Source organism: Lotus japonicus, chromosome 4 (assembly GCF_012489685.1).
Source record: "Lotus japonicus ecotype B-129 chromosome 4, LjGifu_v1.2".
NCBI classification, from domain to species: Eukaryota; Viridiplantae; Streptophyta; class Magnoliopsida; order Fabales; family Fabaceae; genus Lotus; species Lotus japonicus.
Window position 1 is genome coordinate 70,792,292 of NC_080044.1, and position 25,259 is coordinate 70,817,550.

At 39.1% G+C, this 25,259-nt stretch overlaps 3 protein-coding genes across 7 annotated transcripts; 2 read left to right on the plus strand and 1 right to left on the minus strand.

Moving 5' to 3' along the window:
- Nucleotides 1–1,049: 1,049 nt before the first annotated feature.
- LOC130715186 (remorin 1.4) lies at nucleotides 1,050–4,560 on the plus strand. Its single transcript, XM_057565259.1, has 4 exons — nucleotides 1,050–1,390; nucleotides 1,872–2,744; nucleotides 3,074–3,155; nucleotides 4,240–4,560. The coding sequence occupies exons 2-4, from the start codon at nucleotides 1,996–1,998 to the stop codon at nucleotides 4,453–4,455; spliced, it is 1,047 nt and encodes a 348-aa protein (XP_057421242.1). The 5' UTR covers nucleotides 1,050–1,390; nucleotides 1,872–1,995; the 3' UTR covers nucleotides 4,456–4,560.
- Nucleotides 4,561–8,792: 4,232 nt separating this feature from the next.
- LOC130710854 (cyclin-dependent kinase G-2) lies at nucleotides 8,793–12,899 on the plus strand. Of its 4 annotated transcripts, none has more exons than XR_009010489.1 (7): nucleotides 8,795–10,879; nucleotides 11,348–11,483; nucleotides 11,617–11,705; nucleotides 11,891–12,002; nucleotides 12,088–12,194; nucleotides 12,386–12,556; nucleotides 12,628–12,899. XR_009010489.1 is itself a non-coding variant. In XM_057560234.1 (7 exons), the coding sequence occupies exons 2-7, from the start codon at nucleotides 9,177–9,179 to the stop codon at nucleotides 12,483–12,485; spliced, it is 2,247 nt and encodes a 748-aa protein (XP_057416217.1). In that variant the 5' UTR covers nucleotides 8,796–9,004; nucleotides 9,129–9,176; the 3' UTR covers nucleotides 12,486–12,899. The 4 variants fall into 4 exon arrangements, 3 of the variants coding, with proteins under 3 accessions (XP_057416218.1, XP_057416217.1, XP_057416216.1); XM_057560234.1 differs by having other exon boundaries at nucleotides 8,796–9,004; nucleotides 9,129–10,879; nucleotides 12,386–12,899; XM_057560235.1 differs by lacking the exons at nucleotides 12,386–12,556; nucleotides 12,628–12,899 and adding an exon at nucleotides 11,785–11,807 and having other exon boundaries at nucleotides 8,793–10,879; nucleotides 12,088–12,196.
- Nucleotides 12,900–20,269: 7,370 nt separating this feature from the next.
- On the minus strand, nucleotides 20,270–24,453 carry LOC130710855 (uncharacterized). 2 transcript variants are annotated; one of them, XM_057560236.1, is made up of 5 exons: nucleotides 24,258–24,451; nucleotides 23,477–23,986; nucleotides 22,368–22,799; nucleotides 21,874–22,186; nucleotides 20,270–20,958 (listed from the first exon to the last, which is right to left on the minus strand). In XM_057560236.1, the coding sequence occupies exons 2-5, from the start codon at nucleotides 23,951–23,953 to the stop codon at nucleotides 20,825–20,827; spliced, it is 1,356 nt and encodes a 451-aa protein (XP_057416219.1). In that variant the 5' UTR covers nucleotides 23,954–23,986; nucleotides 24,258–24,451; the 3' UTR covers nucleotides 20,270–20,824. The 2 variants fall into 2 exon arrangements, with proteins under 2 accessions (XP_057416219.1, XP_057416220.1); XM_057560237.1 differs by lacking the exon at nucleotides 20,270–20,958 and adding an exon at nucleotides 21,299–21,561 and having other exon boundaries at nucleotides 23,477–24,453.
- Nucleotides 24,454–25,259: the final 806 nt, after the last annotated feature.

Genomic DNA, 25,259 nt, shown 5'->3' on the forward strand with positions numbered 1-25,259 from the left:
ACCAAAAGAGTTTAGGGCTTATAATTCTTTTTCCAACTTTTTCCAAAGGAGTAAAAGTTATCAAGCAAAGGTAAAAACAAACGGTTTTAATTTCCTATTCTCACAGAGGAAACTAATTTCCTTGTATGTATGCCAGTTCTGACAGTAGTCATTTGGCCCAGGATGGCAGATGCCAAGGTTGGTTATGGTCCATTGGTCCCATGCTATTCTAACTCTTAATTGACATTGCACCATGTGACTTAAAACTTATGGAGTTTGTGTTTTTTGTTTACCTATTCATGTATTGTTTTTTTCTGTTTGGATTTCATTAACTTTTTTATGTTAAAAGTACGTGTTAATGTTGATTTACACTTGGATCAATGAATATTTAAACACACATTCATTATACTCCTAAAATTTATCAATGTCCAATGGTATGAGCTAATTCATTTCCTGGTCAAGATGGGGCCCTAACAAAACAATGAAATTTATGAAAAATTGTCCTTAGCATCAAGATTTAAGAACCTTACCTTGGAGAACCTCAGATGAGCACGTGAAAGAGTCAGAAACCTCCATTATCATACTACCTTAGTCCAGGAGCATCACAGATCATCTATGCTCACACCAATCCTCTACCGTCCACGTGTCCACCATTTATCTACATCGACTAGCCGTTAAAAGCACAACCAGAAATTTAACAATAATGATTTGCATACACCTTTTAATGTAGATCATTAGAGAGAAATGTGATATGATCGAATAAGAGATTGAGAGAAAAATAGAGGTGTCTCAAGACGTATGTACTATTTGGAAGTACACCTATCATTTATGTAATTTTAATCATGATTATTGTACTTAGACATTTAAATAGTGCAGACATCTTTCATATACTCATTTTTCTCTGACTCTTTTATTATCATATTGTTATATATTACATAAATTACTTATTTCTCTTCTCTTTCATTGTTATTCTAGATGCTTATTAGATGTTTGCACCATAGAAATAAATCTGGAAGGAACATTTTCCTTTTAACCCCCAACATTTCTCTTGAGAACAGTACAATATTAGTTTTTGCTATCTAGTGGACATGTCACTGACACATAAACCAAGAAACACCCTCCATGATTCCTCTGCCAAATTGAGAGTGAAGATGAACTCTGGATTCCAACCGACATGGCACCTGCATGGCTCAGTAATAATAAAACTCCAACAATTCCCAATGTAAAATAGTTATTCTATCTGTGTTTCTTCTTTTCTTTCTGAGCTTCTTTTTTATCAACTGTTGTTGTAAGTTGATCCCTTTTCTTCTGAACCAAGAATAGTATTTTGTTAGTATTATAATGTTCAACGGATCTGAAATTCACCTCTCTGCTCTGCAACTCTCAGAATTTCATGGTTTGAAGTATTAAGGTATTATTCTCTTAAATTAGCATATAACTCAGTTTTGAAAACTTAAGTTACTCAATGTGCTTTATTGGGTCTAATAATGACCAAATTATTGACAACTTGAGATTCAAAAATGGAACTTAATGTGTGTAATGTAATGTACATTAAGCTTTATTTAGCTCTTTGTTTAGCTTGCTTCATTAAGAGTTGAGACTAGTTTATTTTTCTGAGTTTAAGGGGTTTTCCTTGTTCTACCTTGGTTCTGTTTATTGTTCCTCCTTAGTCCTTAGATATATATACCTTCTGTTTTTCATTTTTGTAAAAACACACTAAATATACTTGCAAGGATCTCAAGCTGAGTAATAGCTCATATTTTCCCCCCCAGATTTGTTTTTCTTACAGATATATGTTAACAATTATTTCAAGATAAAACTGATTTTCAATATATAGGATCTGGAACAAAAGTTGTAGACTCTCAAATTTTCACTTTGCTGAGTTTGGACAGGTTTTGTTCTTTCTCTCCTCCCTCAGCTTTAGCTTTGAAACGCATGAAACAGACTTGACATACGAGTGTGATAGTCTGTGCGCCGGTTACTGCTCAGGATTTTGGGTCGAGAGACATCTTTATTATGAAATACGTGGAAGACAAGGAGATCTCAAATAGCAGTGCCGTCATGCATCATTCAGAGTTTCAGAATGGAAAAAATGCTGCTCGAGTTTCGAATCATCGTCATCGAATAACTAATGGAAAACCAACCCCATCTAAGTGGGACGATGCACAAAAATGGCTTGTGGGGTTGTCAAAAGGAGGAGGGGGAGGAGAGAAAAGCCAGTCCAAAAGCAGCAAGCCAAGAAACTCAAATGCTGATGATTTGAGATTGATAGCTCCTGTACCACAGAAGGAGCAAGATTACTCAAGCAGTGAGAAGGAAGAAGAGGATCAAGAACATGATGTGTGCCATGATTTCATAACAACTACTACTAGTGATGATGCAGAAACCAATAAATATGTTTCAGAACACACTTTGGTCCCAGTTCAATCACTTTGTTTCAGAGATATGGGGACTGAGATGACACCAATTGCAAGCCAAGAGCCTTCAAGAACTGCTACCCCCATTAGAGCAACAACTCCTGCAACTAGAAGCCCAATTCATTCAGGGACTTCAACTCCAATGAAGGGTCAAAATGGGTTGGATAATAAAGGTGCTGCTGAGGGTGGAAGTGTTTCAAGCAGAGGCAACAATGGCACAATTACTAGGCAGTGTTGTGGTGGAGAAGGGTCTGAGAAGAAGATTGAAGATCAAGCTAAAAAGTTAAGTCCTCTTGAAAGCAGAGCAATTGCTTGGGATGAGGCAGAACGTGCCAAATTTATGGCCAGGTAAATTAACATGATAATTTGCATAACTTCCCTTAGCATTTGGACTGTCCATAGTAATTTTAGTTTCATTGTGATTTTCTACATGCATCCAAACATGCACAATCTGATATTCGAAAGCTATTGACTGAAGCTTCTCCTCAAAATTGATTTTGATTTTAGAAGGAATTTTAGATGAATTTCCAAATACTATTGTTAGTTTATTTTATTTTTAAGCAAACACTTAATGTAAGTAGTACTCATATGTGTTTAATAAATGGTTCCTGGCAGGGTATGTTGCATAGATCTGAATTGTTGACAAAGCTAGTTTGTTAAAAAAAACTTGATTGTAGGTTCAAGCGTGAAGAGGTGAAGATTCAAGCCTGGGAAAATCATCAGATAAGAAAAGCTGAGATGGAAATGAAGAAAATGGAGGTACCTTCTTGACTGAGTGTAGTTGTTCTTACATTGATTATGCAGTTGTATGTCCTATCACTTCTATAAAAGAACTATGAAGTATAATCTTTTATTATGCAGCTGTATGTCCTATAATTTTTGCTTTTGCAGAAAGAATAGAAAGAATGTTAATCACGCAGTGATATTGTGGTGCTTTGTGTTCGGTGCTTACCTTCAATCTAAACATACTAAAAAAACATGGTTAAGCAAATCTCTCCATAACTGTAAAATAGGGGTGTATTTTGGCTTTGCAGTACAATCAATGGTTTCCCTCGAACTGTTGTCCATGATTTTAACCTTTTCCAAAACTGTAGATGATGGCTCGACTTTTCATGCACTCCATTCCTGTGAACAATGCTGTGGCAAAGTTCATAAGTATAGTGTTGAAAGTTCTATAGGACACACTGACAAAGAGAATTATTCTCGGAAAGGGACAATGCATGACAGGGTCATGAGTTACAATCTCTCTTGGGAAGAAGTTACAACTTACAACTGAAAGAGCATATTTGGATACACTGTAAAAAAATCAATCAGTGAGCTAAAATTATGGGATACAAAAACGATTTTTCTTAACTTTTGAGGTTGTCCTCTGTAATTTTGGTATCACCTTGATTTTGAAACGTATATCCAAATATGCACAAGCTTCTAAATAAATGTGCTTCAAGTGTTGTGCACATTGTAAAATCAAGCATTCACTTAGTAGCTTTTGGGCATGTTTAGAAACACAGTGTAAAATCATAGTAAAATTAAAATCACGGTGAATAGAAACAAATTTCTTTAACTTTTGTGATTATGTACCGTTACTGTGATTTTTCATAGTGTATTCAAATATGCACTTTGTTGTGTAAGAAATGATTCTGGAATACCTAGATGTGAATCCAAATATGTTGATTATTGTGAATTGGGATTATCTGACCAAAACAAAAAAGTTGCACATGTGTATTGTGTGCCTCCAAATAATTTGTGAGCAAAGTTTTTCAAATTTGCTTTACACCACTGCTAAATTTTAGTATTCAGTACATTAATTTGGCCGTTTAAGAAATGGATTGAATTTAATTACTAGGTGAAAGCTGAGAGGATGAAAGCTTTGGCACAAGAAAGGTTCACAAATAAACTGGCTACAACTAAGAGAATAGCTGAAGAGAAGAGAGCTAATGCACAAGTGGAGCTGAAGGACCAAGCTTTGAAGACTACTGAAAGGGTAGAGTATATAAGAAGGACAGGGCATGTGCCTTCTTCATTCTCTTTCAACTTCAAGTTGCCTTCCATCTGCTGGTAGCAAGTACCAACTTATATGTAATATCATTATCTTGTATGAAATGTAAAACCTTGGGAATCTAATATTTATGCTACTTCTAAAATAATTGAATTACATTATGCTTTCTCTTGCTCTCTTTAGTATGCCCTGAGAAAACCATTAATGTTTTTCATAATAGCTTCAACTGTTAATAGTTGTACTCATTGTTAGCATTTGTAGTAGAGCTCGTTTGGATACGCAACAAACATTTGTTTAAACACATATTTGGATACAATGTGAAAAACCACGGTGGATAGAAGCTACTTTTCTTAGACTTTTTGGATGAAAATCCAATTACGTTGCACTCAACTGGTATCATCACGCATTCACCGTTCTCCCTATAGGTAGTTAAGCCCCTGTTTGCAATTAACATTTACAGCAAAGTAGTCCTGAGTAGGAGGGTACACACTGATAAAACAAATAATTAAACAGCAGGTTCCATCTGGGTCAGGTTTAAGGCCGAGGCAATAGATTATTCCAGGGCCATGACGACAAATGAGAGTAGGGACACGTTATCTCTCATTTCTAGTTCCGCTCCACTGAGCTTGAAGATTAAGTGTTTCAAAGTAGGACAATAGCTAAAAGGCAAGAAGTAGTGTATACTCCCAATGTGTGAAAAAGAATTCAAAATGCGGAAATATGCTATGAATCTCATCTAGAACAGTTTGAGGAAGACAATTTACCAATATCAACTGATTGCAAAACGAAATCAACAAGATTAGTCTCAGCTTCCTCGGTTTAACCAATTTATTAATTATATGTATTAAGAGGGAAATAATTGAAAAATTTAGTGTTGATACAATGATAAATAAATTTAATACTATGATTCTATGAAAGAATGAAAATTTGTATTAAAATATTTTTTCTTATTTGAAGTAAATCTCAAATTCACTGACTAAGTTTTTTTATTATTTATTTCGGCCACCATAAAAAAATCCTAGATACAATAAAAATGTATCCATGAGACCATGACCATGCCTCTCCCATGTTATAGTCATGACTCATGAGGTATATGTCCTCATATAATAATAACTAGCAGGGCTGGTACTGGCCCGGCCCGGGCCGGCCCTGAGCCTGTGCAAGAAGGCCCACAGCTCAGGGCCTCCAAAAAGAAGGGCCCAAAAAAAATTCTCATCAAATTTTCTCCTAAACTAAAATTTAGTTATAATAATTAATGTTCAAGTTGTTATTAATGACTTGAGCTTGTCTAATGGTTAGTAACTGTGTATATTACTTTTATGTACCGGGTTTGAATCTCATCTTTTGGCTTTTGACATGTTATTTGTTAATTAATTTGAAAAAATTAAAGCAAAAGGTCACGTTGCTTCGATTCAAACACACGACCCCTAGCGGGTTGCAAGAGACCAGTTGCCAAACGAACCAACATAATGGTTCCAATGAAATTTCGAACGTTAAACTTATTAGGGGTCCATTTTTATTATTTGCCCAGGGCCTCCAAAATGTCGGGACCGGCGTATCACAATCTCGGAGGAGCAGAACTCAGTGGTTTTTCATGGGAGGCGATTTGATTGCAACAGGGCCTTGCTGCGGTTTGCTGTTTTGTCTACCTGGTTCGTTGAAGCATCTCCTCCTGTTGGGCCTTCTCGTTAGGCGGCTGGTGGTTCTTTGTGGAGGCAACATGTGCATGGCGTTATTAAATGTAATCTTGGCAGTGACGATCAAGTGGTCCCTTCTCTTGGCGGTGGAGCTGGGCTTTTAACGAGTTTGTTTTGAGACTGACTGTTTATCTTTGTTTCTGTGGTAGAAGAGGGGCTCACATGATGCTCTTATTTAGACTTTATTATGAGGGAATGTTCTAGTTCTTTGACCTGTTTTTGTTTCTTTTGATTTCATGTTTGTTAGTCGTTTAGGTAATTCAGTCGCTGATTTCCTAGCCATGAACGCTTCTTTATTCTCTGATCAGGTGTGGGTAGAAGAGGTTCCACCGACAGCAGCTCATTTAGTTGAAATTGATGTACTGGTTTCTTTGTCTTCTATTGCTTAATATATTTTGCAGTTGATTTCAAAAAATCAAAGCTGATGGTTATGACTTTAATAAGTGACAAAAACCCGCTAATAAGGATGAATATGATATGATGATAAACTATTAAGCATCTTTCTTTTTAGAGTTTAATTTTGATGCACCGACGGTGTAAAGTTTTTTTACACCGTCAACCAATCAGATTTCAAGGATGTGCGAAAATCTCTCTTTTCATTTAATTTCATTAATTGACGTGGCACATCCTTGAAATCTGATTGGTTGACGGTGTAAAAAAACTTTACACCGTCTGTGCATCAAACTTTTTATCTTCTTTTTACCCCTTATGACTTCATTATTTTATTTTTTTATTCACACTAAAAAAATTCTCAACTATTTTGGGTTCTCGCATCAAAACATGTGAAGCTCTTATATGATATCAAATTTATTTTTGGTACATTCGAAAGATAAATTGCAGTGATTGATCCCTGAACCTTCCCCACCTAACCTATATATATATAGGTTAGGTGGGGAAGGTTCAGGGATCAATCACTGTATATGTCACCTAACCTAGATGACATATAGGTTAGGTGGGGAAGGTTCAGGGATCAATCACTGCAATTTATCTTTCGATATATATATATATATATATATATCAAATTCTATTCACCACTTACTAGTAACTACAAATACTCCTAAAATATTCACATGTATTTCATGCATCATTTCAAATATTCTGGCATTTTGTATAAATATCTATGTAATGCATAATATCTCAGCATCCTAATATTGTGAGATAACATCATGTTTGATATATACAATATCAAATAATTTACAACGGCAAAATATCTCAATAATATGTCACAAAATTAACAAATTACATTGACTCAACTCTTAAGTACATAGTATCATTTTCCCTCATAAATTTTCATGTTCAATTATCCTACCGATATAAGGGGTGTATAGGTGGACTTACTGTAAGCAACATACGATTCTTAGAGCCTGTTTGGTGCGATGTATACTATAAGGTCTGATAGTATAAGACCTGATAGTATCAGACCTGATAGTATACATCGCACCAAACAGGCTCTAAGAATCGTATGTTGCTTACAGTAAGTCCACCTATACACCCCTTATATCGGTAGGATAATTGAAGATAGTATTAGACCTGATAGTATAACTCTTGATAACTTTCTTATACTATCCAGCGTTTGGCCATACTCTGTATAATTTACCATATCGTTTAAATTAATGCAATTTTATATTTACTGAAGTATTGAATAATGATATATAATAAAAATCAAATATGGAGGTGATTATAACGGTGGTGGCGGTGGTGATGGAAGTGGTGGTAGGTTGGTGTTGGTGGTGGTGGTGGAGATAGGTTGGTGGTGGTGGTGGCAGCGATGATGGTTGTGGTGGTGGCGATGATAGGGTGGTGGTGGTGGTGGTAAGGCGGTGGCGGTGGCGGCTACAGTAGAGGGTGGAGGCAGTGGTGGTGGTGGTGGCGATAGGGTGGTGGTTGTGGTGTCGATGGTGGCGGTAGGGCGGTGGCGGCAACACTGGTGGTGGTGGTGGTGATCGGGTGGTGGCGGCGATGGTGGTTGTGGTGTTGGCGACGATATGGTGGTGGTGGTGGTGGTAAGGCGGTGGTGGTGGTGGTAAGGCGGTGGAGGGTAGAGGGAATGGTGGTGGTGGTGGCGATAAGGTGGTGGTTGTGGTGGCAATAGAGTGGTGGCAGCGATTATGGTGGTGGTGGCGATAGGGTGGTGGTTGTGGTGGCGGCAACACCAGTGGTGACGGTAGGGCGGCGGTGGTGATAGGGTGGTGGCGGCAACACCGGTGGCTGTGGTGGGGCCAATGGTGGTGTTTGGCTACAATGGAGGACGGTGGTGATAGTGACTTATACGTCACAACCTTATCATGCCTTATCCATCACTCACATGATAGATTAAATAATACGTCATTTTAACGTATAAGGGGACTTTGATGAATAAGTTTATACAATACAAGGTCATCACCAAACAATTGATAAACTCATAATGTATTGTATAAGCTTATACTATCATGCCTAATACGACGTGCCAAACGAGCCCTTAAAGTATGCCCTAATCCGTAATGTGACTGGAACCTCTCCTTAAACTTTATTTATTGAAAAAAATCACAAAATTATCATGAATATATACACCATATCTCAATAATGTCTAAAAAATCTCATAAATTTCTGACAAAATCGACAAATATATATTATATCCCCATTTAAACTTACGAAATATTAAATTTCCCCTTGACATACATAGTGAAGTGGATATTCGTAATTTGTGTTCCTTATTATTGCCTTCTCTAGTCACAAACTTGTGCTCCTTATTCTTTCTCTTCTCCACGATATATATATCATCGTTTTCTTTCCCCTTTTCGCTCTTCTTCCTCTTCGCAGTCGCATCGCTTCGATTCGATTCGATTCATCGATTGCGTTCCCTTTCTCAATTCTCACTCACTCTTTCCCTCTTCAATTTTCCACAATCATCACCATCACCATCACCATCACAATCGGTAAGCCTTATCAAACCCTAATGTTCCCTCTCTCCCACTTCCTCAATTTCTAGGGTTTCGATCTAATCCCCTCTTTACCTATTCACCTTCAAATCTCACCCGCGTTCTTCATTTTCGAATTTAGGGTTTTCTTGTTGGAAAGGGGGGATTAGGGTTCTAGATAGGTAGATTTATGGCAGCTGGGAGACATGGTGGTTATCGCGATAACGAATTTCGTGACCGCGAGTCCAGTATGGATGCTCCGAGGCGCGGTGGTGGGTTAGCGAATTCGAAGGAAGACTACGATCGGGTTAGGAATGGTGGTCGCGATGATGACAGGGGCGGGAGTAGGGATTCCAGAGATAGGATTAGGGTGAGGCAGAAGGATGTTACGGAGAGAGATGCGGTTAGTAATGGCGGTTACCGGTCGTCGAGTCGGAGTAACTCTGGTGGAAGCAGTGGTGGCAGCCTTGGTCCTCGCCGGTGTGATTTCTCTGTTAAGGGAATTGATAGAGAGCCTGGTGAGCTTTCCAGTGAGAGTGGTGGGTCTGATGGTGCTGTTCAATCGGAGCCTGGGGTGAAGGACAGTGAGGTTGTCGCGGTGTCTGAGGATAACAAGACTATGACACCGCCTCCGCCGGAGAGGAAAAGGAAATTCTCCCCCATAGTGTGGGATCAGGATGATAAGGAAGCGAAGCAGTCATCTAAAGTTAGGGTTTCTGTGAAATCAGGGACTGCTGCTCTTCCTCCCCCACCGGTGCTGCCAAAAGCGTTTGTTCAATCTCCGAATGTTTCTTATGGTGGGGTTGAAATACATCCTGTCAGCAACAGAGAAGCTGAGAATGTTCTTGAGTTGCCGGCGGGAGATAAAATTAGGCAGTCCTTGTCACCAAAGCAGAATTGGGGTAATGACCAGGAGGAGGCTGAGCAGCAAGAAGGTGAAGATTATGTCCCGACTCGTCATATATCGTCTTCGAGATGGGCAGCTGGAGAAGACTCTCCTGTTGATGAGGGTGAAATCCTCAATGATGAGGAAATGCCTAAAAGGAGGAGGAGGGTGTCTCCTGAATTGTTGGAGACTAGAGTGAGGAACAAGCTGTTGAGCCCTGAGGAATCTAAACTAGAAAGTTCTGAAGGAGCTAGGGTCAAATCGTCTGGATCTGAAGAAAGAGGTAATGTCAATGGGAGAACATCCAGTGGCGATGATCATCCTGGTATTGAATCAGAGAAGGATGACTATATGGAGATTGATGCTCGAGGTATGAGAAGTGATTCCAGTGTTAGTCACTCAGATACTGAATCTGAAGATAAGGATGATAGGCAGGAGACTCCAGAACCTCCAGCTGCACCTCAAAGAACTGTCAACATGCTGCAGGGTTGTAGAAGTGTTGATGAGTTTGAGAGGCTTAATAAGATAGATGAAGGAACATATGGTGTTGTATATAGAGCTAAAGACAAGAAGACTGGGGAAATTGTAGCATTGAAGAAAGTCAAAATGGAGAAGGAAAAAGAAGGCTTCCCACTGACTTCTCTTAGGGAAATAAACATTCTGCTTTCTTTTCATCACCCATACATTGTTGATGTTAAGGAAGTAGTGGTAGGAAGTAGTCTTGATAGTATTTTCATGGTTATGGAATATATGGAACATGACCTGAAAGGATTAATGGAGTCAATGAAGCAACCATTTAGCCAGAGTGAAGTGAAGTGCTTAATGATCCAGCTTTTAGAAGGCGTGAAGTATCTTCATGACAACTGGGTGCTTCATAGGGATTTAAAGACTTCAAACCTGCTTCTAAATAATAGGGGTGAGCTAAAAATTTGTGATTTTGGGTTGGCTCGTCAATATGGGAGTCCTTTGAAACCGTATACACACCTGGTGGTTACTCTTTGGTACAGGTGAGTCATATTTTCCTCTATACACAATTCTATCTAGCTGTCTATGTATCTTTGTATCTATCTATTTATATTTACATCATTGGCGCATTGGTATTACATTAACTAGTGTAGTTTAATTGTTTTGTTTGAGAATTTGAAAACCATGTTCTTGTTTAATGATTGAAACTTATTTTTTCATTTGAAGTTGTTCTGCAATTATAATTTACTTGTAAACATTCTGAACTAGCTGCTACTTACCTTACGTTTTGACATTTAGGTCAATATATACATATTTATCCTTCCTTTTTAAGTGGCGGCAGTGCTTTCAATGAACATACCTATCAGCTCCCCAGTTACTTTATCATCGCACTGTGGTGATGGTTTAATTAGTTGTTTTTACCTTCAACTTGTGTTTTAACACATCTTTGGCTGCATTCTGTTGCAGAGATTAGAGATCATTTACCTCATGGTTGTCTATCTGTTTCTCAGGGCACCTGAACTTCTTCTGGGGGCAAAACAGTATTCAACAGCTATTGACATGTGGTCTCTGGGTTGTATAATGGCTGAACTATTGTCCAAGGAACCACTATTCAATGGGAGAACAGAATTTGATCAACTTGACAAGGTATATGTTAAATGTCATTTATTTGTAGAACATATGTTCTCTTTCCTTTTGATGTTTTGGTTCTTTTGTTTAACCACTCGGTCTTGGTGGTTGCTACTGTATTGAGTATTGACATCTCTTGTTATACTTGCAGATTTTTAGGATTCTTGGCACACCTAATGAATCAATTTGGCCTGGGTTCTCAAAGTTACCTGGAGTCAAGGTTAATTTTGTCAAGCACCAGTAAGTACTCATGATTTCCTTTATGTAAGACATTGACTGCTCATTACGCTGTTCTTATGTTCTGCCACTGTTTTCCCAGGCTTCCAACTTTGGGTGGTTCTGGTCTGGCTATCTGGCCTTCCTTGGTGACTTGTACTTTACACAGCTTTTCTACATTGTATTAACAACCAGAATGTTCCTTTCAGGTATAATCTTCTGCGTAAAAAGTTTCCTGCCACGTCATTCACTGGATCTCCAGTTCTTTCTGATTCTGGATTTGATTTGTTGAACAAGCTTCTGACTTATGACCCTGAAAAGGTAACTATTACAAGATTTACATGCATTAATTTTCTCGTAATTTTTTTTTCTGAGCATTAAGAGCAAGACCTCCTATCATATGCAGCGAATCACAGCTGGAGATGCTCTCAATCATGAATGGTTCCGTGAAGTTCCTCTTCCCAAGAGTAAAGAATTCATGCCTACATTTCCTGCCCAACATGCCCAGGACAGGTAATTTGATCTAATAGGAAACTGCTCGAGCAATGTTCTTAAGATTAACCTTGAAGTTTAAATATACTGTCCCTAGTATTGAAAAAAGAAGACAGCTGGGTAGACTGTTGGTAGCCAATATAAATATTGTTTAGTCTTTATTACATTAATTGGCAATGTTTGTTTGACAAGTTTCATCATGATGTAAACAGGCGGATGAGGAGAATTTTGAAGAGTCCGGATCCTTTAGAGGAGCAGCGCCGAAAGGAGTTGCAACAGGGTGAATCGGGGACTGGTGGGATTTTTGGCTGAGATTGGTGCTATCTAAACCTGTGTCTCTATAATCATTCTAACATGCTATGCTGAATGTTAACATTCATGAGGTGAGAGTATGCACTCAACGGAAGTTGCCAGCATTCTTTATTAGACGATCACCCATGCTGTTTTTTATCAGGGGTTTATTGGTTTGAGCGGAGATGTATTCTTTTACCTCAATACCTCATGGAACCAGAATAATTTCAGGTTAACATTCTTCATGCTTGGTCTTATATAGAAATACAACTGGGACACTGCTTGCTGCCAAAGATGCGGGCTGTAATTGCCTTCTGAAATTAGGGATAGTCAAGTGTCTACATTGAAACTTGTGTATGTAACATATTTCATTGGCATATTGTAAACAAATTTTATCTGGTTTTGAGTACTTAAAACAGTATGGGTTTTCTAGCAGCTATCAGTTCTTTCTTTCTTCTTTTCTTTCTTTTTTAATATTCATGTTGTGTTTGCAAGAGACTGTTGGTGTGAAGTGGAAGGAGGGCCTTCTGTGCATTTCATTGAAGAAAATGACAGTGACTTTATGCATTTAAAGGTAATGCATTCCTTTGATATCTTGGATATTGAGGAATAAGGATATAAGTTATGTTTATTTCTGCAAGATGATGTCCAGAAGCCAAAGTTGTCCTGCTAGCATGGGCTACTCTTTATTATTATTATTATTATTATTATTATTAAAGGTAGGGTTTAAAAATCCTTGGTTGCATGTCTTGTTTGTCATTAATTGCTACTTCCACATATTATTGGTCTACTTTCAAGTTTAAAGTACTTGCATGAATATAATTTTGTGGAACGTATGATTTGCATTGGGCCAATTTAGTAGATGTGACAATTTTGTTTGAAGTTTGATGTCATAGGTTAATGTTCAAGGTTCTTTTATATAAGTAGTGAATTGCCAAGAAGTATTTCATTGGTGTTTATAATAATAATCTTGGATCATGCTTTTTTTCCCATGGTGTCTTGTCAATGAGCTATTAGATTTTTGATTTCGACTTTAAATTTTCAACACTGAAGCATCAATGGATGTTTGGAAAGAGTCTTCCTTTCTCCTTTTATACCGGCTGGGAAAAAATCCTGCCCTGATAATTGATAATGTGTGGCAGCATTGTTTGAAAAACCTTCACTCATGGGTGGCATAGACACTATTTTATGGTGCAGTCTGTATTAAGCACAAAGGTTTTTAAATGCTGATCTTGTTATGTTAAGGCCAAACTGTCAACCAAATTTATGATGCTCCATGAATTTGTAGCTTCTTGCCTTTTTTGCCTTCCATTCCTCTTCGCCCTGACAAAATACAACTAATTTTCAGCTTGATATCCCTCTAGTGTAGCGTAGAACTAAAGTGTAATAACAGAATTATTTAATGCAAGAAGTGAAATTGAAACTACAATTCTCTTATCATATATAGTCTCGTGTGAAGATTGAAGTTTGGAACAAGTAAAAGAATTCTTTTATGACATTTGTCTGCAAATGTCACTGCAGTATCAAAGAAAGCAGGTTGAGGAGGTTCCCAGGGTATTCTAAAGTATAGACCTTCAATTAGTTGTTCCTTCAGGCTCTCTAGAGGTAAAGTGTAAACCTTAGTTTGTTATAATGTGTTTTTGCACTTCTTTCATATCCATGGAATATAAGATAAGAATTATTTGCTTCTCTTTTTCTTCTTCTTATTCAGGCTGTTGTAATTCCTTTTATATCCCCTTTTATTTTTCTTCAAGAATGGGATATGTGATGGATTATGACATTGTAGGTTGTTTTAGTGCTCTATTAATTTCAAAGTATAATGCATCACAGAGCAACTCAGAGCTAATCCTGAACATTGCTTATTGAGAAACTTATCCCCTCCCCTAGAGTCATAGTTATGAAACTACCTGTTCTCTTGTTGAATTAAAAGTTAAAACTGATCAGGCTTAATGCAAATATCTTATTCCACAGGTTGCGACTATATGCTGTGCTAGAATGTGTGAACACTTTGTGCAAGGTTGTAGCAATGTGATTGTAGTATGCGATGACATTTTTTTGTTAAATCAGTAGTTAAAATATGTTGAAGGGTTCTGGAAGATGATAAAAATGTGCTAGTTCACTGATAATATTTTAGGAATTGGGAAGTTTGATAGTTAAAATAGTTATGGTAAAGGCTGTCAAATTTGCGTAGATTGCTTTATGGTGCTTACTGATTTTAAACCTTAGGGTCAGGAAATTTGTAGGTTTCACCTATCAGAATTTGAGCAGTATGTGATGCAAGAGGCACTCCTTGACCCAAATGGTGGTGCATCTTCAATGCATGACTACTCATTCGAATGGTGGTGCTGAACATGGATAATGCTTATAGTTGATAGAGGTTGAAGCATTATTACGTTATGTTTTTCTTCCACATATTTTTTAATTCTGAGACTCATCATTTTCATCTTTTATTTCTGAGGTAACCATTGTTGTATTTCGCGTGACAAACTTCCAAGGCAATGGAACTCGCTAACAAACTATTATGGTCGGGATGAGTGAGATGAATTGAACCTTTATGCAACACGGTAGTAGGCTCTTGTGGATTAATTTCCCATGTGCTGACTCAACGACTCTGACTTTTCAGGGGAGTTGATTTTTGCGTTGGAAAAACAACTGCATCCTTAAGGTCCAGACACGTTGACTAACCCACTGGAGAACATAACATTCGCACGGACCATACATTTTCAACTATTTATATGGTTTTCCAAAAATAGCAAACTATTCCCATGTAAACGGCACCAGAAGAGTGTATTTAAAACACAGCTCAAATTTTCAACCTGACTTGTATGTGAAGCTAAATTTCAACCCAAGTCACCGTAAAATGGGTAAGGTTCTAGTAATCTTTATGACTCGAATAAAGTTGGAGTGAAACTTATGTGCTTAGCAACAAAAGTCTTCATTAAAAGGAAATTGGATGTGAAACTTGTGCTTTCATAAAAATCAGTCTTCATTTAAAGGAAATTAACTTGCTTGATAATTGAGGATGAAAGCGATGAGAGTGATAAAGGAGGAATAACGAGGTTTATTTATTTTTTGGACTAGGGAAATTAATTAATGATTTTACAAAATAGATTGATGGGAAAATCATATCAACTGTTATAATTTGGATCTCTTGAATGGCTGCTGGATGGTATAGCAAGTATAAATGAAAGGAGCTAAATGTAATTTAACACTTACTTTTTAGTTAGACTAGTTTCAGCCTTTAGATAATTAAATCAACGGATGAAAATGTGATGGAGGTGCTGGAGGTTGTGTCCGGAGAAGATCCAGATTCAAATAAGATCCAAAACTACAATATTTTGAGGGCAATATTTTGAGGGTTATATTAAACTTTGAGAGCAAAATTGATGATTTACTCATATTGTAGGTAATAATTGCTACACGGTCAACAGTTAAATAGTACTTTATTTGTATCAATTTATAAGTCACTTTTACCTAACTCTTAAGAAAAGTAATTATTTGTAAAAAAAATTAATTTTCCTAGACTATTTATGAATTCCTCTTTCTAAGTTGATTTTGTTTTCAAAATTCACTATTTTTCTTATATTAAATGTGAGGGTAATTTTGAAAAATAATATTAAATGCTTTATTGATATACGTTTCAAAAAAAAACTACGTTTCAAAAAAATCTTAAAAATGACTTATAAATGAAGACGGAGAGAGTAGTCTTTACATGATATAAACAAATAACCACCTTAACTACGTTTAAAAAAACAAAAATCAACTCAGCTATATCACAACTTGCAAGCAGAAGTTCTCTAGGGAAAAAAATTGGGTTCTACTCTCCCATATTCCTAGCTCTTGTTCCGGGTAAGAACATTGAGAAATGGTATAACCCCTAGAGAGAGAAGTGATTGCACTCAAGAGAGAAATCTAGCCAGAGAATAATTGAATTTCATGTGTGTATTCATAAAATGAGCCAAGGTCCTTTACAATTGGTATCTGCTACCTATTTATAGAGGTAGTGTTGGGCCCCCATATGCTAGTGTCCTTAATGGGCCGTGTGGGCCTGGCTGAACGAGGCCCAACCCTACTGGCTTGGGGACCCGCCACGGGGCGGTGTGAACCCTGGGCGTTGCCCCTCTAGGGGCTCGCCCAGTCCACAAGTCCACAAGACACCGAGCTCGAAGCATGAGAGCTAAGTGTGTCTTTAAGAAAACTATAACTGCCTAATGCTTATCCATCGTGTATGCAAAAAATCCAAGTCGCCAACATGTCGTGAAAAGATGAAGGGCGAGCGCCCTTGGTCCGCAAGTCCACAAGCTCGAAGCAGGAGAGCGAAGTGTGTCTTCAAAATGTGACCGCCAATCTCTTTCCCCTTGTGATTCCCCTAGCAGGTCGCCCGTTGCCACTTTCCACTTGGTACGGTGTTCCTCGGCTGGCGGTTCCGACCAACGCGCAGGAACTATTCCCAAGCTTCTAGCTGCAATAGCTTCCCCGCCTAGAAGATCACCTAACCACGCTACTTGGCGGGATCAACAAAGAATATATAAAGCGTGTAGGTCGCCGACATGGCGCGAATGAAACACAAACCGCTAATAGGCGCAAGGAAATACACAAATACATGAATCACCCATTGACGCGGGACCTAGAAAGATGGTGTACAAACGCCTACAAGATTAAGGAGTCGTGGTGGCCCGCCACATATGACGTGACTCGCTGAATAGAAGCCGGCTCGCCCGGTGACATGGTCTCCCGCCAATCTCTCTCGCATCCGCCCCTCGTAGCATCTTCACGGATCAAGTTGCTTCCGGGGCGAGTCCCTTAATATGGTGAAAGGACTCAACCAGTCCACGAGACACCGAGCTCGAAACATGAGAGCATAATGTGTCTTCAAGCCGAAGTCGCCGCCGCATCGTCCTTAGGAGAAGGTCCGCCCAGCACGCATGCTCCTTCTCTCGCCAGAGTCCACAAGTCCACCAGACTCCGTCCAAGTCATGAGGAGTAGGAGTGTCCTCACTCGCCGCATCGCCATCACCATCTTGCTTTAGCCTGTTTCCTAATCATCAAAGAAAAATCAACCACCAAAGATGTGCTCTTATAAATCTAAGTTAAAACCAATTTTGTCAAAGAATTTTGTGCCTTATAAGAAATTAGTTTGGCTTGCTCGCCACTCTCAGCGTAAGGCCGCCACCATTTTGCGGTAGGTCGCTACCCTCATTTTTGGCGGTAGGTCGCGACCCTCTTGCGGTAGGTCGCGACCCTCTTGCGGTAGGTTGCCACCATTTTGCGGTAGGTCGCTACCCTCATTTTTGGCGGTAGGTCGCGACCCTTTAGCGGTAGGTCGCCATCCTCTTGCGGTAGGTCGCGACCCTCTTGCGGTAGGTCGCCACCCTTAGCGTCAGGTCGCCACCCTTTCGGCGACTTTTGTGTGTCTAAAAACTGAGTCTTACAGGTCGCCACCCATAGCGTTTAGTCGCCACCCTTTGGCATGTGGTCACCACCCTAGCGGTAGGTCGCCACCCTTGGTGTGATCGTCCCATTTCAGGACTCAAAGTGCTTTGGGTTCCAATGGCCAGTTGGATTACCAAAGCGGTGCTCAGTAGAATGGGCAATTTGTACCCCACACATCGCCAATGAATCCGGTTGTTACGTGGGCTTTTCCGGGGCTAATTTAGTTCATCGTGAAACTTGTTTCACTTTGTAACTAAATCGCGCCATCAGGAGCTTGTCCCACCCAATAACAAACCGCTTATGGAAGAGTCTTCCAAGCTAAACCATAATCCAATGTGCTGCATCTCATGTTGTTATCATCCTCTGCACTGTTACTCCTTCTCCTAGCAAATTGACCATGTGCACATGCCTTTCCTGAATTTCATACTTGTATAACAGAAGGTGTAAAGGGCATTTTGGTGAAATGAGAGAACTTTATACTCTAATGTAATCAACAGATATCATTAATATCATTCTCTAGAAATGTCAAATTAAATCTGACCGTAGATGAATATTGCACTCAGAATCAGAAAGTTGATAATAGAATAAATTAACTCAGCTCATGCAGCAACTTCATAATCATAACAATCATCCATGGTGCTAAAGAAACCCTTATTGAACATGTGAAATTTCGGCGTATCATTCCAACTCCAGCTTCTGAGCCTTGTTCGAACACCACTATTGTTCAGTTCAACTAGCCTCCATTGCCTCAGTTTACTCAACCAAAATCAGTAATCTGCCATTTTGCTCGGCAGTCACTTGCCGCAACGCCGACACTGGACGTGCTATCACCAGCAGCAGGGAAAAGGTCATCCCTCATGGTGTTGGAAAGGACAATGTTCCTCTGTGACATTTCATCGAGCAGTTGGTGTGTCTCAACTCACCCACTCCTTCTCTTTGATCCGATTTGCTCCTTTCTGTCTGAATCAAAACTAATGAAGACAATATAACTTCTAATATCAACTTCAAAATAAGAAAATTAGGAAATACAACAACTGAGAAGGGAATCAAATGAAAGATGGAGGAAAAGTTTGAAGGAATTGGAAAATTTGTTTGCCAGCGATCTTAACCATAGCAACGCTTTACTCGCCAAACTTCCATGGCCAAAACAAAACGTGCCGGCCAGAATTCCGCCGCCGGAGTAAAACGTGCTTGCCAGATTCCAACGCCAGCAACATTCTCTCGCCGCCGAACTCCATCGCCAACAACACTTGCTCGCCGCCTAGCTTCAAAACGTGCTCGCCAAAGCCAACACGTGCTCGCCAAAGCAAACGTGCTCGCCAAAGCAAACGTGCTCGCAAGAATTTGCTCACCGCCGAACTTCAACGCCGCCGACACTTGCTCGCCGAACTTCAACCGCTAAAGCAAAAGCGTGCCCGCCAGAATTCCAACGCCTCATCAAAAAACGTCTCGGGATTGGCTCTGCTCCTCATGTATTGTGCTCTGGACAGATTCCTCGCCTTCGTTCTTTTCTTCGTCATTACCGATCTGCTCTCCCTTGCCTACATGCTTCCTCGATCTGAAGCTTCACCTCTGTTGACGCTCTTCATTGTCGGTCTGAACCGTGTTGCTCCGATCTGCCATCGCTGGATGCGCCTTGAAGAACTAACACCCTTCTACACGCTGAATCTCGATCTGTCATTCTCTCGTGAACGCACCCTGTTCCTTCCCCTCCGCATTGCCACCGATCTGAAACTCCTCCTTTTATCGCTGCTTTTTCTCCCGTTTCGAAACCTGATCAGCTTTCTTGATCCGTCATTCTCCCGTCCACTATAGCCACTGAGTTTCATCGATTCCTTTCTCAGTCTCGAATTAGCTCCTGCTCCGTCGATTGACAACAGCGATCAAGCTTCTGCCACGATCCGCCTGTGATGCCGCAATAATCAACAGATCCGTCCACTCTAAACCGCAAATCCCCTCCTCCCAGTAGCACAGGCGGTTCTGCCTCAGAATGCGTGGCTTGTCTTCGATGCTTTTATTCCCGAACTTTCGCCGCCATCGTTGGCGAACCTTGTGGAAGAAGATGCTGCCGGGAGACCTATGGCGACACGAATTCTTGAAGGTCAAGGTGCATTGTATTCCTTTTCCAATCCAGAGCCCAAAAAGATCATCCAAGATCCATTTCCGTCATCAAAATCCGTCCCACGAAATCCACGAAAAACAACGAAAATCTCAAGCAAAATCAGTGGTGCAATCAATCCACGTGATCCGGGAATCAAAAGTTTATCGATCCCCACAGACGGCGCCAAATGTTCCGGGTAAGAACATTGAGAAAGGGTATAACCCCTAGAGAGAGAAGTGATTGCACTCAAGAGAGAAATCTAGCCAGAGAATAATTGAATTTCATGTGTGTATTCATAAAATGAGCCAAGGTCCTTTACAATTGGTATCTGCTACCTATTTATAGAGGTAGTGTTGGACCCCCATATGCTAGTGTCCTTAATGGGCCGTGTGGGCCTGGCTGAACGAGGCCCAACCCTACTGGCTTGGGGACCCGCCACGGGGCGGTGTGAACCCTGGGCGTTGCCCCTCTAGGGGCTCGCCCAGTCCAGCTCTGGTCTTTCTATTTCAGAGCAATTTTGGCGTGTCTGCTTTGAAAAATTGGAACCCAGGTAGATAGAAGAAAACTGATGAGTACAACGTGAGAGGAATGAAAGTCGACGGAGTTTGGGAGATATATGTGTTGCCCGCAAAGGAGCTAAGGGCGTTTAGCAGCAATCCCACAAATCTTAAGGTCCATGTGGCTGACAAGATGTAACAAAAATGCTGGCATGGCTAGTAAATTTAGTAACCTACAAAGAATTATGGCTATGGTGGAGGGTTTTCACCCAAAATGATAATGGTAATCCAGAAGACCCAAAACTAAAGGGTTTTTTGGTATAATTTGATCATGAGATGAGCGTCTGACCTAGAACAAAGGTAACCAGACTTAATTCAAGGAAGAATATTGTGTTGACAAGAGACCGATCAACTGTCCATCCAAATATGGTGATTCCTCCAGGATTTGTCTGCAAATACATTACTGCATATTCAAAAGAAATCGATAAGCATGAGATCCCTGTATGCACAAACATGCTAACAATAAAATAAAGTCATACATAAACAAGGAAAAATCAAAGAGCTTAACTCAAACTATAACAATGAGAATTTTAGCTTTAGCAAAATGCTGAATTATGTTTTGTCATTGTTAGTCCAATAGAATAGTCTATTAATCCAAATATGTGAAATGAAACTTAGGCATTCATATTTGCTAAAGAGATGACTAATTTGTTGCACATTACACATATGAAAGATGGTTCAAAGAAGCTAATTTGCTAATTTAATCTAAGGGTATCATAAATAAATTTTAGTATGGCCTACTGTATTCAAATGGACTAAATTACCACATACAGCTATTTTGTCCCATCAAAATGAGGGATGAATTATACAGATGAATATCAGATTGATATATCCATTTCAATACCAGACAAATGTTTCCCTTCTGTAAGACAAATTAAACATCTCTTTAAACGGAATAAATGTTTACAGTCTGCCTTGAATGTGAAACATCAAGCTAGATTCTACAATATAGGGATTGCAAGTTAATGAATCCAGAAACTACTTTCTAACTATTATCCTGCCATACCTACACCAAGAACAGAATTGATGCAACATGATGAGATTATTTAGGTTCTTACCAAAATGAAATTATAATCTTGCATGGTGAAGCATATAGGATGTTTTGGAGCATTTTAAGTAGCTTGAAATTGTGCAATTTTTTTTTCACTTCTCTCCATCAACAGTAAGTAAGCGAAAAGATTGTATAAAATAATTTCAGAACACGCAATAAAAGGACAAACTGGATGATATTTCTTTAAATGTTTTATTTTCATCACTAACTAGTAGAGCTTGTAAATATAATCAGTTTTCAGACAGGTGGTGGTTGAAAATTACTTACCAAAAGATTGTCTCTTGTGATTAGAGGACATCTGGGAAACCAATTGGGTATTACTAATAGACATTCCGGGGTAATCCAATGACTCTAAATCACTTTCAGAATAGTCTATATGTATTGAGTTTAAATTGTTTGAAGCCTCCAAGAGATTCCCCATACTAGCAGAGCTTCTTGAATGAGACGAGTCAGAAGATGTGCATGTGACCATTGCATGCCACCTGCTTGCAAGTGAAACAACACCTTGAGCTCTATGAGAAATTCTTGTTGCTGCGTGCAGACAAATAACGATACCAACCACCTGAACAAGTGTGGATACCTGAAAGAATGGGCAGCACAAACTTGATAGCTTTAGATGCTGACAAAAGCAAGAAACAACAATGAGCAGCTCCCGGTGAACCGAGACACTCCTTGACTATTGTAACCCTGAACTCAATAAAAGGAACTAATCTTTTCAGTCTAAATGCACAAACACTTTGAACAAAAAGAGCTCAACTTACAGCGAAATCTCCACCATTTACTATGGTAATCATGTTACGATATCCGGTGACCTGTAACAAAGTCACCACTTGGCTGACAGTGACAACCAAGAACGACAGAAGAAGATAGATCCTGAACCTATGACTTATCTTGGAAAGATGATAACGCAACCGAATGTGCTCCTCCAATAAAACCAACACATCACCTTCCCTTTCCAATAGCTTTCCATAATCAACAAAGTGGATGACTTGCAAATTGCAGACCATGTGAAACAAAACGCAGGCGGACAGAGAGATTGCACTCACATAAGTCCAAGATATAATCAGAGCTGAAAATATACCAAGTGAGAGCCACCATGACCCATGCTGTACATATGAAATGCGAATGATTTCTCGTGCCGTCTTCAGAATGAAACACGGAAACATCCACAGAATGAGCAACCGCAGTGATCCCTAAGAAGTAGGAATAGGGAAACAAAACAGAACAAAATAAAATTAGCACCGCTAGTCCATGAGAAGCTGCTCCCTAGAGTATATTTAGATGGCAGCAATGTTATTTAGCAGGAATGGTGAATATGAACAGAGGAAACACATAACTATCCATAGTGGCTTACTGGCTTCCATTCCTCTTTCTTCCTATCTTCCTATTTTTTCTAATCACATCACTCATCATATCTCGCCCTTATCTCCCTTCAATTCCTATGTCGGAGAGATTTGCGAATGATATTTTTTTCTAAAATAGATTGCTTGTAAAAATTGTTAACTACCTACTCTCACTAATCACAATCACCTAAGCAAATATGATCAAAGTTTTCTTACCACAATTTTTTTCATTTAAAATTTGAGGAAAAAATAAAATCTGAAAACATCACATTTTTAATCTTCCACTTGACTAGTCTCATGTTGAAGAGGGCTCAAATAAGTTCAACATTCACTTATAATAAAAATTATAATAAGTTAAAAAATTAGTCACCAAGAACACAAATAGAAGAAAAGAAATTCAGATAAAGCAAGAAAAATTCTGAGCATCCAAGTAATTAAGCATTAAACATTTGAGCTAAATCTAAACATAGCAATATGAAGAAAATAAAATTTCTGATAAAACAAGAAAAAATCTGACAGAAATTTACCGAAATCTGTTTGACGTAATCACGGTGAAAGGAAGAGTCGTGTCCAGTGTAGCGGTCAACGAATAGGAACCTGCGGATACCATACTTGCGGAGGTTATGTGAAAGGCAGAGCAAGGAGGCGGCGGCGAGCGTGGCCTGAAACGTCACAATCACCATCTCACAGCCGCGGAGCTCGTACATCTCGCACTCGGAGCAGTCACATAACCACAGAGCCACCAGCGGAACCGCCACACCAACCGCCAGGAAAACGGTCCACCAGATCACGGAAGCCAACACGGAGCCCTGGTCGAAGCCCAGAGCATTGAGAAATTTCTCCAATCGCACCAGGCTGTGATCCACTTCAGAGCAATCACATTCTTCGTGATTCTTGTTATCGTGATTGTTGGTGTGATTATCGTGATTGGAATTTGGTGTGAGAAGAGGGGTTTGACTGTTTGATTGACCAGGTTCCTCTGTTTTTATTTCCAGATTTGTCATCTTTTGCTTGGGGATTTATTGAAATTGATATCACTGTGGTATTTATATGATTGAAGTATAAAGGAAGCAAGGTTAGGACACTAGAAAATGGGAAAAAGTTATATTCACACCTCGACCGGAGAGATAAAGGAAGAAATGAGAGAGAAGTAAAAGATGCGATGCGCGATTGAAAATGAAGAAATAAGAGAAAAAAAAATGAAATGAAAGAGAAAATGAAGCGCGAATGAATAGAGTAATAGAGGTTTTGGTTGTTTCTACTTTATGCTGCTATATCTATATGTACTTTTTTTTTTGGAATACTCACTGAACAAGCAAAGGTGGAAATGGCGGGACCCGCTGTGATCTGCGTCGTCTCCGGGCCGTTGGATAAGGGAGAGTGAGCCGGTGAAGGTGGACGGTGGATATACGGCGGAGCAAGGGTTGGTTTTGGTGTTTGCTGAATTGTTAAGTAGTGGTGAGTGGTGGTAGCTTTGAGAGTTGGTGACGTGGGAAATTGAAATGGAATGGCTCTGCTCTGCACTACTTGTTGGGAATGCGGTTGTCTTATACTCTTATCTCATGTCGCTTTTATTTTTTTAATGCCACATGCAACTGACAATACCCATAAAAAAGGCTATTTTGATTTGCTTCCGACACAAATAATTATATTTTGTGAATCTAAACTCAAACAAGAAAAAATCTGATTTTGTTTTTCTTCAAATGGACATTAAATAGTTAAATAAATGTCACTTGAGCGGCAAATGGGCACTTAAAAGTTAGTACATCAAACAAATAGATGGAGATGAACTTGATACTAACCAATACTAGTATACTACAATCCTCGTGACTAAGATGTTAATGTTTAATATTGGTTATTTAAAAAAGTGACCCAGGGGATGCTAAACCACTAGGGGTTAATGACATGTTGATGGACGTACCAAAACACATAATAACTGAATTAGTAACGACATATACTTTCTATAAAAAATCGTGTGTTTGATTATCGTTGTTGATAATTCATCCGGTCCACAATATAAGAAAAAAATTGGTGTTTTGATGGTCACTATATAAGAAATAAGCATTGATTTTAGAGTGTGTTAAATATCCGTTTCCAATTGTACCCATATTTGTTTAGAAAGTACTCCACTTTTTCATGTACAAGAAACATTTAATCTCTCTACTTTTCCATGTATGAGAAACATTTTGCAATGGTTATTTACTTGGAGAAGAGAGAAGAAGGAGTTGAGCATATACTTAATTAAATCGTGTCATTAATGATTAAAGGTTGTGTAGATAAGGGTGGTTTTGGAAATAAAATTATGTTTCA

Bases quoted from the DNA above. Each gene is read 5' to 3' on its own strand.
- LOC130715186 (XM_057565259.1), top strand. From the start codon at position 1,996: ATGAAATACGTGGAAGACAAGGAGATCTCAAATAGCAGTGCCGTCATG. The intron at 2,745-3,073 runs GTAAATTAACAT...ACTTGATTGTAG, and splicing joins CGTGCCAAATTTATGGCCAG to GTTCAAGCGTGAAGAGGTGA. The intron at 3,156-4,239 runs GTACCTTCTTGA...TTTAATTACTAG, and splicing joins TGGAAATGAAGAAAATGGAG to GTGAAAGCTGAGAGGATGAA.
- LOC130710854 (XM_057560233.1), top strand. From the start codon at position 9,177: ATGGCAGCTGGGAGACATGGTGGTTATCGCGATAACGAATTTCGTGAC. The intron at 11,484-11,616 runs GTATATGTTAAA...TTATACTTGCAG, and splicing joins AATTTGATCAACTTGACAAG to ATTTTTAGGATTCTTGGCAC. The intron at 12,003-12,087 runs GTAACTATTACA...TATCATATGCAG, and splicing joins TGACTTATGACCCTGAAAAG to CGAATCACAGCTGGAGATGC.
- LOC130710855 (XM_057560236.1), bottom strand. From the start codon at position 23,953: ATGACAAATCTGGAAATAAAAACAGAGGAACCTGGTCAATCAAACAGT. The intron at 22,187-22,367 runs GTAAGTTGAGCT...CCATTCTTTCAG, and splicing joins TAAATGGTGGAGATTTCGCT to GTATCCACACTTGTTCAGGT. The intron at 20,959-21,873 runs GTAAGTAATTTT...TTGAATATGCAG, and splicing joins TCACAAGAGACAATCTTTTG to TAATGTATTTGCAGACAAAT.